Source organism: Suncus etruscus, chromosome 14 (assembly GCF_024139225.1).
Source record: "Suncus etruscus isolate mSunEtr1 chromosome 14, mSunEtr1.pri.cur, whole genome shotgun sequence".
NCBI lineage: Eukaryota > Metazoa > Chordata > Mammalia > Eulipotyphla > Soricidae > Suncus > Suncus etruscus.
In genome coordinates, this window is record NC_064861.1 from 41,025,737 (window position 1) to 41,038,164 (window position 12,428).

Sequence of the window (12,428 nt, forward strand, 5' to 3'; positions counted from 1 at the left end):
CCTCACTTTAGTATAACACATCAATGTTTATCATCATAAAGAAAAAAACTCCATCAAGCTTCATATCCTTTTATCTTCTTTGTAACCACATTTCTGAAAAGTATAGTTTCCTTGTTTTTCTACTACTCATTTATTTATAGTCCATCTCCTCTCTCCATCACTTTTTAGTAACTGTCTTGATTTCAGCCTTATAGTCCACTGGGTCATAGCAGATGCTTTTCATACTTTATTTCACTAAATTTCTCTTTGGTTATTGAGGATCTTAACTATTTCTGGAGTGTTTTTTCTTTCCTATTATCTCATTTATCTTTCTGATTCTCTTTTTTACTTCTTTTACAGTACTTCTTAGTAGACTTTGTGTTTTCTTCATCTTCTGCCATCTCTTAAACATTACAACTGTCTTGAAACTCATGCTTTCCATCTAGTCATAGCTTTAGTTACCATTGTTAACTCCATCCTCTCTCTTTAATTCAAAATTTAGTGCATCTATCTTCCATTCCTCTTCTGTGTCATTAACTTTGACTAGCATATTTAGCCTCCAAGTTTTAAGTCTGTCCCTTCTGATTAACTCCCTAGATTAGATTCATAACCTGGACAGTTATACTACTCAGGGGATATATGACAATATATGCATTTTTATTGTTGCAGTTTGATAGATGTCATAAGTGATCAAGAATGTAGAGTAGCATCCAAAAATCTTAAAATGCGCAAGATAACCTTATAACAAAAAATATTTTATCTAAATTGCCAAAAGCAATGAATTTGAGAAACAAGTTTAGGCAGTAATCTTTTTTTAATTGTCCTCAGCAGTCTTTTCATTGGTTTCATATTTCTTCTCCTTTGATGCTCTTAAAACTACAAACTGCTATTTAGTGAATAAATCTAATAAATATAATGATCCAGCTTAATAAAATGCTTCACCAGTGCTTCCTTGTCACTTCCAAATCCAAATCACAGTCTCTTAGCATGACTTCACAGGCTCTTCTTGAGAGCTTGTTTGGAGGTTCTAGCAGGGGAGTGCAGCTACTCCTATACCCTCGACCGAAGAACGGTCCATCTCTATTCGGGGAAGGCCATCCTCTTCAACCGAGCGGGCAGCTTTGGGAGGGGCGCACATGGACCGGTGAGGGAGGAAGGGGACACCTGCCTAGCCAGCCAGATCAGCCGAATCAACCCTGGCGATCAATGGGGTGACAGATGTCACAGCCAGATCACCCTCACATCCACAGGCTCTTCTTTTTTTTTTTTTTTTTTTTTGGTTTTTGGGCCACACCCAGTAACGCTCAGGGGTTACTCCTGGCTATGTGCTCAGAAGTTGCTCCTGGCTTGGGGGACCATATGGGACACCGGGGGATCGAACCGCGGTCCGTCCAAGGTTAGCGCAGGCAAGGCAGGCACCTTACCTTTAGCGCCACCGCCCGGCCCCCCCACAGGCTCTTCTTGACCTGGCTGGCCAGACCTGCTTTTAGGCTCTCATTTCTGTTATTTCTTCCTTATTCATTCAAAAAAAATACTAAATTTATATTAGTTTAAAAAACTGTATATTATTATTTCTTCGCCTATATGGAGTTTCTGGAGCTCATCTCCCTGGGGAAATTCATTGATCAATAGTTAAATCATTTTGTTTCATCCATATTTTACTCTTAAAGTAGGCTTAGGTAGGTCTTTCATTCTCTCAGTTCCTAATATATTCTTGTAGGTATTTCATATAAGTTGTTTATTTACTTGTCTTCCAGTTAGTCTGTGTGCCTTTTACAACAATTTCTTTATCTCTTTCTTTTTAGCCCAGTGTCTAGTTGATACTAGACATTATAATGTACTTTATAAATATTTATTGACTGAATAACTGCTGTTTGATAAAATTATTTTTGGATAACAATTCACTGAAAAAATTAATACAGTTAAACTACTTATAAAATCAATTCAGTATTTATTATTATAATCTTTTATGTTTATCCTGTGCATAATTATTCTAATTATTAATTTTTAAATTTTATTATTTTCTGTTTTAGCTATTTGACGGCATTGAATGTGAATTTCCCATATTTTTCCTTTACATGATTATTGATGGTAAGTAAGATCTTCTGAAATTTAAGTTATTGGGTAGCAATTGTTTAAAAGAGATGGAAGTGAAATGTGACTTCTTTCAGCTGACAATAAAAGGTATACTTCAATGATTTGCATTTTTAATGCCTTTTCTGAATGAATTTTAAATAATTTACAGAATTACATTCCAATATGAGCTGTTGAAATTGATATAAATGTTTCACATTTACGGACAAAAGTGTGACTATAAATAATGAATATTCCAATACATAACGTTGCTTCTCTTTCTTGGCTATTGTGGTAAATCAGATATACATGAACTCATTTGCATTTCCACCATAGTATATAATTTTCCTTTCATCTCATAACACATATCTCATGTGTTGTTTTTGTTTTTTTAATTAAATATTTTTATTTAAAGTATTGTGATTTGCAAAGTTACTCATAATAAGTTTTAGACGTAACAATGTTTTAACACCAATCCACCACTGGTGTCAATCTCCCTCTACCAATATTCCTAGAGCCACTCCCATACATCCAACCAACCCACTGCGTTACAACAATGCCATCATAACAGGCACGTTTTTAAGATTGGTTATTAAAGTTTGGGTCTCATGATTTCATTATGTGTCCCCTCCTTTTTTTTTTAACAAAAGTAGAACCATTCTAAATAGTTATATAAGTCTTGCTTTGATTTGAATTTTCCTAGTGGTTTGTAATGTTAAACATCTTTTCTGTTATCTTTTGAACACTTTAATATCCTCTTAAGAAAGATGTGTACTTGGGTCTTTCCTTTGTTTAAAATTAAAGAGATTAATGAGGGGGCCAGAGTGATAGCACAGTGGTAAGGCATTTGCCTTGCATGTGGCTGACCGAGAACAGACCTTGGTTCAATCCCTGGAGTCCCAGATATTCCCCCAGCCAGGAGCAATTTCTGAGCACATAACCAGGAGTAACCCCTGAGTGTCACCAAGTGTGTCCCCCCAAAAAAACAAAAATAAATAATTAAAAAAATAAAAAAAGAGAGATTAAAGAAGTAAATATTGGATATACTGGTGTTTTATGTGGTTTTGGAAAAGTTCATGGGAAATCACCAATAACAGTATTGTAAATCATAGAATTTGATTCACAGGAAATTAGTTCAAATATTAATTAACTCATTTAGGGTCAGCCCAAAGAGTTTTCAGAAGTCCCAGGTGTTCCACCAGACATTCTTGGTCTGCAATTATGCTGATTGAGTGTGGTGGTGTCATTTATTCCTTAGCCACTATGGTAGTACTGGGAGGCTAGCACCACATGGCATGATGATCTGAGAGAATGGCAATGCTCTGGGGATTAGGTGATACTAGGAATTGAATCCAGATCATGTACGTATTAGATATGCATCTTAAGGGCTTACCTATCTACAAACTTCTCATTTAAAAAATTGTATTTTTTCATATTGTTTCTTTTTATGTTTATATATAACACATTGTTTATTGATGAGCTTAGAAAAATGTGTCTGTTCTATAGGCTGCTGTTTTTCTTTTTTTAATTTTTCTGTCTCTATTAAAAAAAATCTTTTAGGGGCCGGAGAGATAGCATGGAGGTAGGGAGTTTGCCTTTCATGCAGGAGGTCATCGGTTCGAATCCCGGCGTCCCATATGGTCCCCCATGCCTGCCAGGAGCAATTTCTGAGCCTGGAGCCAGGAATATCCCCTGAGCACTGCCGGGTGTGACCAAAAAAACCAAAAAAAAAAAAAAAAATCTTTTAGTCTTCTTTTGACATTTTTTTTTGCTTTGGAATTATCCTTAAATATCACCAAAACCAATACTGCTGCATTTTTTATTTTAATATTTTAGTTTAGTTTACTTAAGATAGGCACTATAGTGCCGAAATATATGGTAATTAGTATGTAAGTTTACTGCATTCTACCACCACTAAAGTGCCCACAACCATCACCAATAATCTATACCATGTCTAGTCCAGTCTTCATTTCTCCCACTATTGCTAACCCCACCCATATCTCTTCTGCTCTACATAATAGTTCCTTTTGCAGTATAGCACCATTGAACTAGTATTGCTTTCTCCCTTGTTTTGTATCTATAACACACAGATCATATGGCTATTGTTCTTCCTCATACTTACTTCATTTAAAAGGATATCCTCCAGATAAATTCACTATAGCAAACTGCATGGTTTAATTTTTACAGCTGTATAGTATTCCTTTGTGTATACTTGCTATGAATTCTTTATCTTCTAACTTGTTTTTGAACATTTGTGTTGTTTCCATACCATATTCTAATAAGAGCTTCAATGGACACAGATGTGTATATATTTTGAATTTAGTTTTGGGTGGTAGATGCAAAGTAGTGTTATTGGTGAGTCACATGTCATCTCTGTTCTTTTAAAACTTGTTAAAGAAAATTTATTTCACACATGTATAAAATAAATATAATTTTGGTTATTTTAAATTCCTTTTTGAAAATTCTTCATATGACTTTATGTTTTAAGAATACCTTTTTCTCTTTATTTATTTAAGCCCATGATTACAAACATACTTGTAGATGGGTTTCAATTATTAAAAAGAACACCCCCTCCCTCACCATTGCGACCTCCCCACCACCAATGCTTCCTCTCTCCCTTCTTTTTCATGCCCTGCCTGTATTTGAGATAGGCACTCTATTTCTCTCACTCACTACTTTTGTCATGATAGTTGTTAGTGTAATTATTTCTCTCACTCCACTCACCACTCTTTGTGGTAAGCTTCATACTGTGGATTCATCCAGCCAGCCCTCATCTCTTGCCTCTGGGTATTATTACATACAATATTGTCTTCTATTTGAAGAATAACATATGTGCACAGGAGAAGAATGTGTATCCTATTTTCTGGAGGTGGAGAGCCCTTTATGTATCTACTAGGCCACTTATTTCCATTTCTTCTTTTAGAGCTAGTACATTTTTGTTAGGTTTCATCTTGATTGACCTATCAAGGGATGACAGGGCAGTGTTGCAGTCTCCCACTATTATTGTGTTGCTATTGATGTCTTCTTTCAGATTTGTCAAGATTTGTATTAACAATTTTGCTGGTTCCTCATTGGGTGATTATATGTTTAGGAATGTGATTTCTCTCTGTTGTATGTATCCTTTGATTATTACAAAAAGTCCATCTTTGTCCCTTATTACTTTTCTAAGTCTAAAGTTTGTGTCATCTGATATTAATATGGCCACTCCAGTTCCTGTAAGGGATTGGCTTGGATAATTGTCCTCCAATCTTTGATTTTGAGTCTATGTTATGTTTTGATTTTTCCAGAGTGTTTCTTGTAGGCAGTAGAATGTTGGATTTAGCTTTTTTATTTGGGGGGGGGGTCACACTCGGCAGTGCTCAGGGGTTACTCCTGGCTCTATGCTCAGAAATTGCTGGCAGGCTCGGGGAACCATATGGGATGACGGGATTCAAACCACTGACCTTCTGCATGAAAGGCACGCCTTATCTCCATGCTATCTCTCCAGCCCTGGATTTAGCTTTTTGATCCATTTTGCTCTTCTGGGTCTCTTAATTAGTGCACTTAAACATTGACATTGAGAGAGATGATTCTCATGAGATTAATGTCATCTTTATATAGGACTTTGGTGTGTCTGTTGGTGTGTCTTGTCTTAAAGTAGACTTTTCAGTTTGTCTTTTGAGGCTGATTTTGAGTCTGTAATGTTTCTGAGCTGTTGTTTATTCGTGAAGCTATGTATGCTTCCTACAGACTTTAATGTGAGCCTGGCTGTGTGAACTATTCTAGCAAAGCATTCATTTTATTGAGTTTGTCAATATATCTCATCAGTGCCTTCAGGTCTTGAGGGTCTCTTGTGACACCATAAATCTTAAGGATGCTTTGTTGAATGTGATTTTCCTTTTTGATCTTGCTACTTTCAATATTTTCCCCTATCTGTGGGATTCATCATTGTGACTAAGATATATCTTGGGGTGCTTTACTTTAGCTCTCTTTTAGCTGGAACTCTTTAGGCATGCAGAATTTGATTGTATGCACTCTTTAGCTTCGAGAGTTTCTCTGAACTGATGTCCTTAACTATTGATTCTTCATGGGGATTTTCTTCCTAGGTCTCTGGGGTTTCAATGATTCTTTTATTTTATTTTATTTTATTTTATTGATTTTTGGGTCACAGCAAGCAGTGCTCAGGGGTTACTCCTGGCTCTACACTCAGAAATCGCTCCTGGCAGGGTCAGGGGATCATATGGGATGCCGGGATTTGAACCACAGTCCTTCTACATGCAAGGCAAATGCCTTCCCTCGGTGCTATCTCTCAGGCCTCAATGTCAATGATTCTTTTTTTTTTTTTTTTTTTTGGTTTTTGGGCCACACCCGGTAACGCTCAGGGGTTACTCCTGGCTATGCGCTCAGAAGTCGCTCCTGGCTTGGGGGACCATATGGGACGCCGGGGGATCGAACCGCGGTCCGTCTCCTAGGCTAGCGCAGGTAAGGCAGGCACCTTACCTCCAGCGCCACCGCCCGGCCCCAATGTCAATGATTCTTATGCTATTTTTATTGAGTTTATAGAAGACTTCTATTTTTATCTGTTCATATTCTTTAAGAATATTTTATATTCTCTGTTTGCTTTAAGGCTCTTTGTCAATATCTTCTGTTGTATGGAATTGCTATGCATCTCATGTTCCAACTCACTGATTCTGTCCTTAGCTGCTGTTACTCTGTTGGAGAGGTTTTTCAGTGAGGTTTTTATTTCACTTACCAAGTTTTTCAGTTCTGTTATTTTAATTTGGAAATTTTTAATTTCTATTTTCATCCCTTCTTGGTTCTTATTTGTGGTTTGTTCAGCTCAATCCAGGCTTTCTTTAAGCTCTATGAACATCCTCCACGTTTCTTCTCTAAATTCCTTATCTGAGAGGCTAAATAAATGTTTGGCACCTTTCTGGTCATCAGAGCTGTGATCTTCATTCTCTATGCCTAGTATTGGCCTGCATTGTTTCCCCATTATTACATCTTGTAGTGTGATATTTTCTGTGTGTGTGCTTTGTATTGTTGACTAAGAGTTGTGCACAGCCGCGGATCTTGGCCAGCTCATGTACTGTGACATGGCTTCTGCAGGCCCTTCTGGGCAGGGTTGGTCATAGCACTGACAGTCGTGGACTTTGGATGGCAGCTGCATTGGAAAATATACAGCAGGGATCTTCGTGCCTTCATACTACTTTCTAAAGTTGACAACCAGTTGATGTTCCCATCAGCAGTGAAGACGGATTCCTTTTGCATCATATCCTGTTAACACTGTTTTTTTTTTTTTTTTGCCTTTTATTTATTTATTTGGAAGATACAACTGGCTGCTGTCAGTGCTTAGTTGTAGTTTTGTGCTGGGAGGTCACTATGGTACTGATTGGAGGACTATATGCAGTGCTAGGGATGGATTGAACCAGGATCAGAGGCAAATAGAGACAATGCCTTAACCTCTTTACTATTTCTCCTAGCTTGTCTCTTATCTTTTTGATATATGGCATTCTCATTCATAATAATATGAATTATTATCAATAAGATAATATTCATTGATGAGCCTCTTTATTATCTTCTGGGTATTTTATATTTTAGAGATGTTTCTGGCTGATTTTTTAAATAAAGGTTAAGAGACAACAGCATAATTTCGTAGTTCTACATGCATTTCTTTAATCTTTCACCTTTCCCTTCTTTTTTCTATACCTCTTCCTGTCCCTCAGAGATAACTCCTAGTTTTTTTTGAAAAAATACATGTGCTGCTGGAAATTAAAACAATGTTTTCTGTTTGTAAGGCAAGCATCTATTTACTGTATTATCTCTCATCCCCAATACTACTGTTGAATAGACTTTGTCCCCACACTGAGTATTTTTGACTACTATATCAAGTTTTAGTGGACATTATGTATTCAAGATTTAATTTTGGGCTCTTAATTTTATTTCAGTAATTTTTGATTATTTTTCTACTGATATCATACTTAATTTTTTTAATTTGTAGTTCAGTTTACATTCAGGAAGTGTAATGTATCTAGTATTATACTTTTTCTTAGAATTGATTTTGTTATTTGGTGTGCTTTGAGTTTCTTTTATTTTTTAACTTCATGTCGAACCACATCTAAGCATATTTTTTTTTATATCTTATTTAGACATCTTGAGTGCTTTTTGTTTAAACTCAAATAATTAGAATTATTTTTCTGGGGCCTGGAGAGATAGCACAGCGGCGTTTGCCTTGCAAGCAGCCGATCCAGGACCAAAGGTGGTTGGTTCGAATCCCGGTGTCCCATATCGTCCCCCATGCCTGCCAGGAGCTGTTTCTGAGCAGACAGCCAGGAGTAACCCTTGAGCACCGCCGAGTGTGAACCAAAAAAAAAAAAAAAAAGAATTATTTTTCTATTTCTATTATTCTTTCTATATTCTGGTTGGGTTTTTTGTTTGTTTGTTTTTTGGGGGGCCACAACCAGTGATGCTCAGGGGTTACTCCTGGCTATGCACTCAGAAATTGCTCCTGGCTTGGGGGACCATTTGGGACTACAGGTATTGAACCACAGTACTTCCTGGGTCAGCCATGTGCAAGGCAAACACCCTACCACTGCACTACTGTTCTAGCCCTGTATTCTGTTGTGGTTTTTTTTGTTTGTTTTTTGTTTTTCGGGCCACACCCATTTGATGCTCAGGGGTTACTCTTGGCTAAGCGCTCAGAAATTGCCCCTGGCTCAGGGGATCGAACTGTGTTCGCGATCTTTCCTTGGCTAACGCTTGCAAGGCAGACACCCTTACCTCTAGTGCCACCTCGCCAGCCCCTCTATATTCTGGTTTTTTTTGTTTGTTTGTTTTGTTTTGTTTTGTTTTGTTTTTGGTTTTTGGGCCACACCCGGCAGTGCTCAGGGGTTACTCCTGGCTGTCTGCTCAGAAATAGCTCCTGGCAGGCACGGGGGACCATATGGGACACCGGGATTTGAACCAACCACCTTTGGTCCTGGATCGGCTGCTTGCAAGGCAAACACCACTGTGCTATCTCTCCGGGCCCTATATTCTGTTTTTAATAGAAGGTATTGCACTGGCTATGTGTGTGTACATATATGTGTGTGTACATATATGTGTGTACACATATATGTATATATATGTGTGTATATACATATATGTATTGTTTTCCAGAAAGGTTGAACTAGACAGACAGCATTCTCACTAGCAGTGAATGAGAGTTCCTTTCTCCCCACATCCAAACTAGCACTCGTTCTTGTTCTTTGTGACATGTACCAATCTTTGTGGCATGAGATGATACCTCATTGTTGTTTTGACTTGCATCTCCCTGATTATTAGTGATGTACTGCAAGAAACCCTCAAAGTCTGAAGTCAGTGGTTGGATAGAGTGAAAAGTAGAGCTTTAAATTGTATTTCTTTCTCTGTGCATAATCTCCTACCTACCATCAAAATGTTAATACCATCAAGTGTTCAGATCACTTCGTCTACTTTTTCCTGATAACCATTGTGTTTTTAACAAATTTTACAACCTTTTTCATGGTTTGCCTTTTTTTTTTTGTGCTTTGGTTATATATATCCCACATATGAGTGAAACTACCTAGTAATTCTGTTTTATTCTTTGACTTGTCTACTGATAAAATCACCTCATGTTCTATCCATGTTGCCTCTAAGGCACAATACTGTTTTTAAATTTCTGAGTGGTATTTCATTGAATATAGATACTACCGCTGTTTAATATAGTCATCCCATGATAAGAATATAAGTTTACTCTAGATATATGTTATTGTGTATAATGCTGGATAATATTGGATATGTACATTTGCATTACCTTAAAATTTATATTTATTAATTGTACAGAAAATTGTAAAAACAACAATGAGACTAATAATTTCAAAGTAAAAGTTTTATGGTGCCTATTAAGCTCATCTGATGTTGGAATTTATATTTACATTTCAGGGGTTTTTAAAAGCAATTCCCAACAAGTAAAGGAATATCAGGATCTCCTAGCTCCAGTTCTTCATCACACTATGGAAGGTATATATAAGTTGTCCTTGTTTCTCCACGATATTCTTTCTACCAGTATTTCCTTAACTTCCTTTGGAATGTATAAACTATTTATTTATTAAATAACTAAATATATTAAATAAAAAATAATGCCCCGAGTGAACTAGAAATTAAAAATTAATTAATTTTTCTGTTAAGGACATTCCCATTACCCTGACGGTGCTTGTGGGACCATGTAATCTTGGAGATCAAATCTGGGGATTCCACATGCAGATAATATGCCTTTGAGATATCTCTTTGGCCTTTACTATGTTTGTTTTTATAAAGCAATTTAGTCAAGACATTGATGAAGATAAATTTAGGTGTTCAGGGCTATATTCATTGCAAAATATTTTGCCAGATAAGGAATTTCATCAACTTATTTCTTAAGTACATAACTCTTTCACTCTATATATTTGGTTTCAATTTAAAGTAACTAAGTTTTTTAAAAATAATTTTTATTGTTAACAATAATATTAAAGGTACATAGGACAATGGAACAGGGCCATTCCTACCACCAGCATTGTCCTCATAAAGTGACTAAGTTTTATGGTTTACCAGTAATGCTATGTTCAAATGTGCCCTAATTTTATTGGAGGGCAATCCAGAAAAGCTTTGTCTTACCATAAATATACTACCATTGCCAAGAACATTCTGGATTGTTTCCACAGAAGAGGGCTGGAGGGTTCAGCTCACATCATGAAGCTCACCACAAAGAATGATAAGTGTAGTTAGAGAAATAACTACATAGAGAACTATCATAACAATGTGACTGTAGACTAACCTATCTGGAGTACAGGTGGGACTGGGTTGGGGAGGAGGGAAATTTGGGACTTTGGTGATGGGAATGTTGCACTGGTGAAGGGGGGTGTTCTTTCCATGACTGAAACCCAACTATAATCATACTTGTAATCAAGGTGTTTAAATAAAGATATTAAAAAAAGAAAAATAAAAATATTTTATATTAAAATAAATAAATAAAAAGAACATTCTGGCTTCCTGATTGAAGTTGCTTTGAGAAATTTTTATGTGTTGTTTTAATGCCTCCAGTACTATATTAAGAATTGAGTATCTTAGAAATATCATTGGCTCTTTCAGGCAAAATATCTTGTCTTATAAAATTATATTTTTCAAATGCCAGAAGAAACCATCAAAAAATACTTTCCTCTATGTATAACTAAAAAAATATTTCTCAAAATATTTTTTACAGGAGAAGTTTTAAATATCATGGGTGTTTGAAAGTATTAATAAAATAAGGATATAATGTTATGAATGAATAGCTTTGAAGACATTTATCTGGAAGTTAAAAATTCTTATGTGTTTTGTAAAAATAAATGGATGGTATTAGAAACATAATGTATATAGAAATCTAGTATTGGTCCTCAATTCCTTTACCACATGAGTTTCTAATATACTTTAAGATTTCTACTTGCTTCTTAGGGTACTTCATATTAAGGGCTTACCCTTTAGAATAAAGTAGTAAATTTTATTGATAAACATTCAATCCCAAATAAAAACTTTAAATCACTTGTTATATATATAATCCAGATAATTAATTCTCTGAACTTACATATAACTATGTCAATTCTATAATTAATATAATATTTAAAATGCTTTAAGTAAGATTTTTTAGTACTCAGTGTTAGAATTTTGATCTACTAAGGTGGTAGGTTAGTGAGGGAAACTTTTCATATTCATAAAATAATATGTAAGTAATTCTGTATCATAGATGTGTTTACTAGTGTTAAGAAGTTATTTCTATCAACTGATGGATGAAAAATGAAGGAAATTTTAAGGAAAATATGTACAATTTTATTAGGAAAATTAAGTTTTTTATGGACTGATAAGTATAAGATCTTTTCTCTATATCTGTACTATAACATTGTATACTCCTGTTTAGATCATCTCAAGTGACTAATATGCAAAAACTTTTAGTTTCTATCAAGAATATTTCTAGATACCTTGGTAACAAGGGAAGATCTTTTCAATTATAGAATATTATAATTAATGAACTGTTTAAAATGAGAAGTTGTCTATTCCAACCTATGGTTTGGAGTCATACTTCTTAAGTTTCTAGAATAGTTTGTTTGAAAACCTTCCACAGACTAATCAGATTAACAAAAAAAATTTTTTTTCGGGCTGCGTGGGCCACACCTGCCAGTGCACAGGGGGATACTGCTGGCTCTGTGCTAAGAAATTGCTTCTGGCAGGCACAGATGGCCATATGGGATATCAGGAATTGATCCCAGGTCAGCCACATGCAAGACAAACACCCTATGACTGTGCTATTGCTACAAACACTGAAGTTGTTTTTTGATAACTAAACATTTGTATACTGTATATTTGTTGATCATGCAGATGTTTTAAAA

The 12,428-nt window shown here is 35.7% G+C and overlaps 1 protein-coding gene across 1 annotated transcript in view; it reads left to right on the forward strand.

Moving 5' to 3' along the window:
• PHKB (phosphorylase kinase regulatory subunit beta) overlaps nt 1-12,428 on the forward strand; it is a 273,872-nt gene that overhangs the window by 108,837 nt on the left and 152,607 nt on the right. Inside the window, exons 11-12 of the mRNA XM_049786246.1 lie at nt 2,013-2,070; nt 9,973-10,050. Of these exons, the coding sequence (XP_049642203.1) occupies nt 2,013-2,070; nt 9,973-10,050 (136 nt within the window). The remainder of the gene's footprint in view (nt 1-2,012; nt 2,071-9,972; nt 10,051-12,428) is intronic.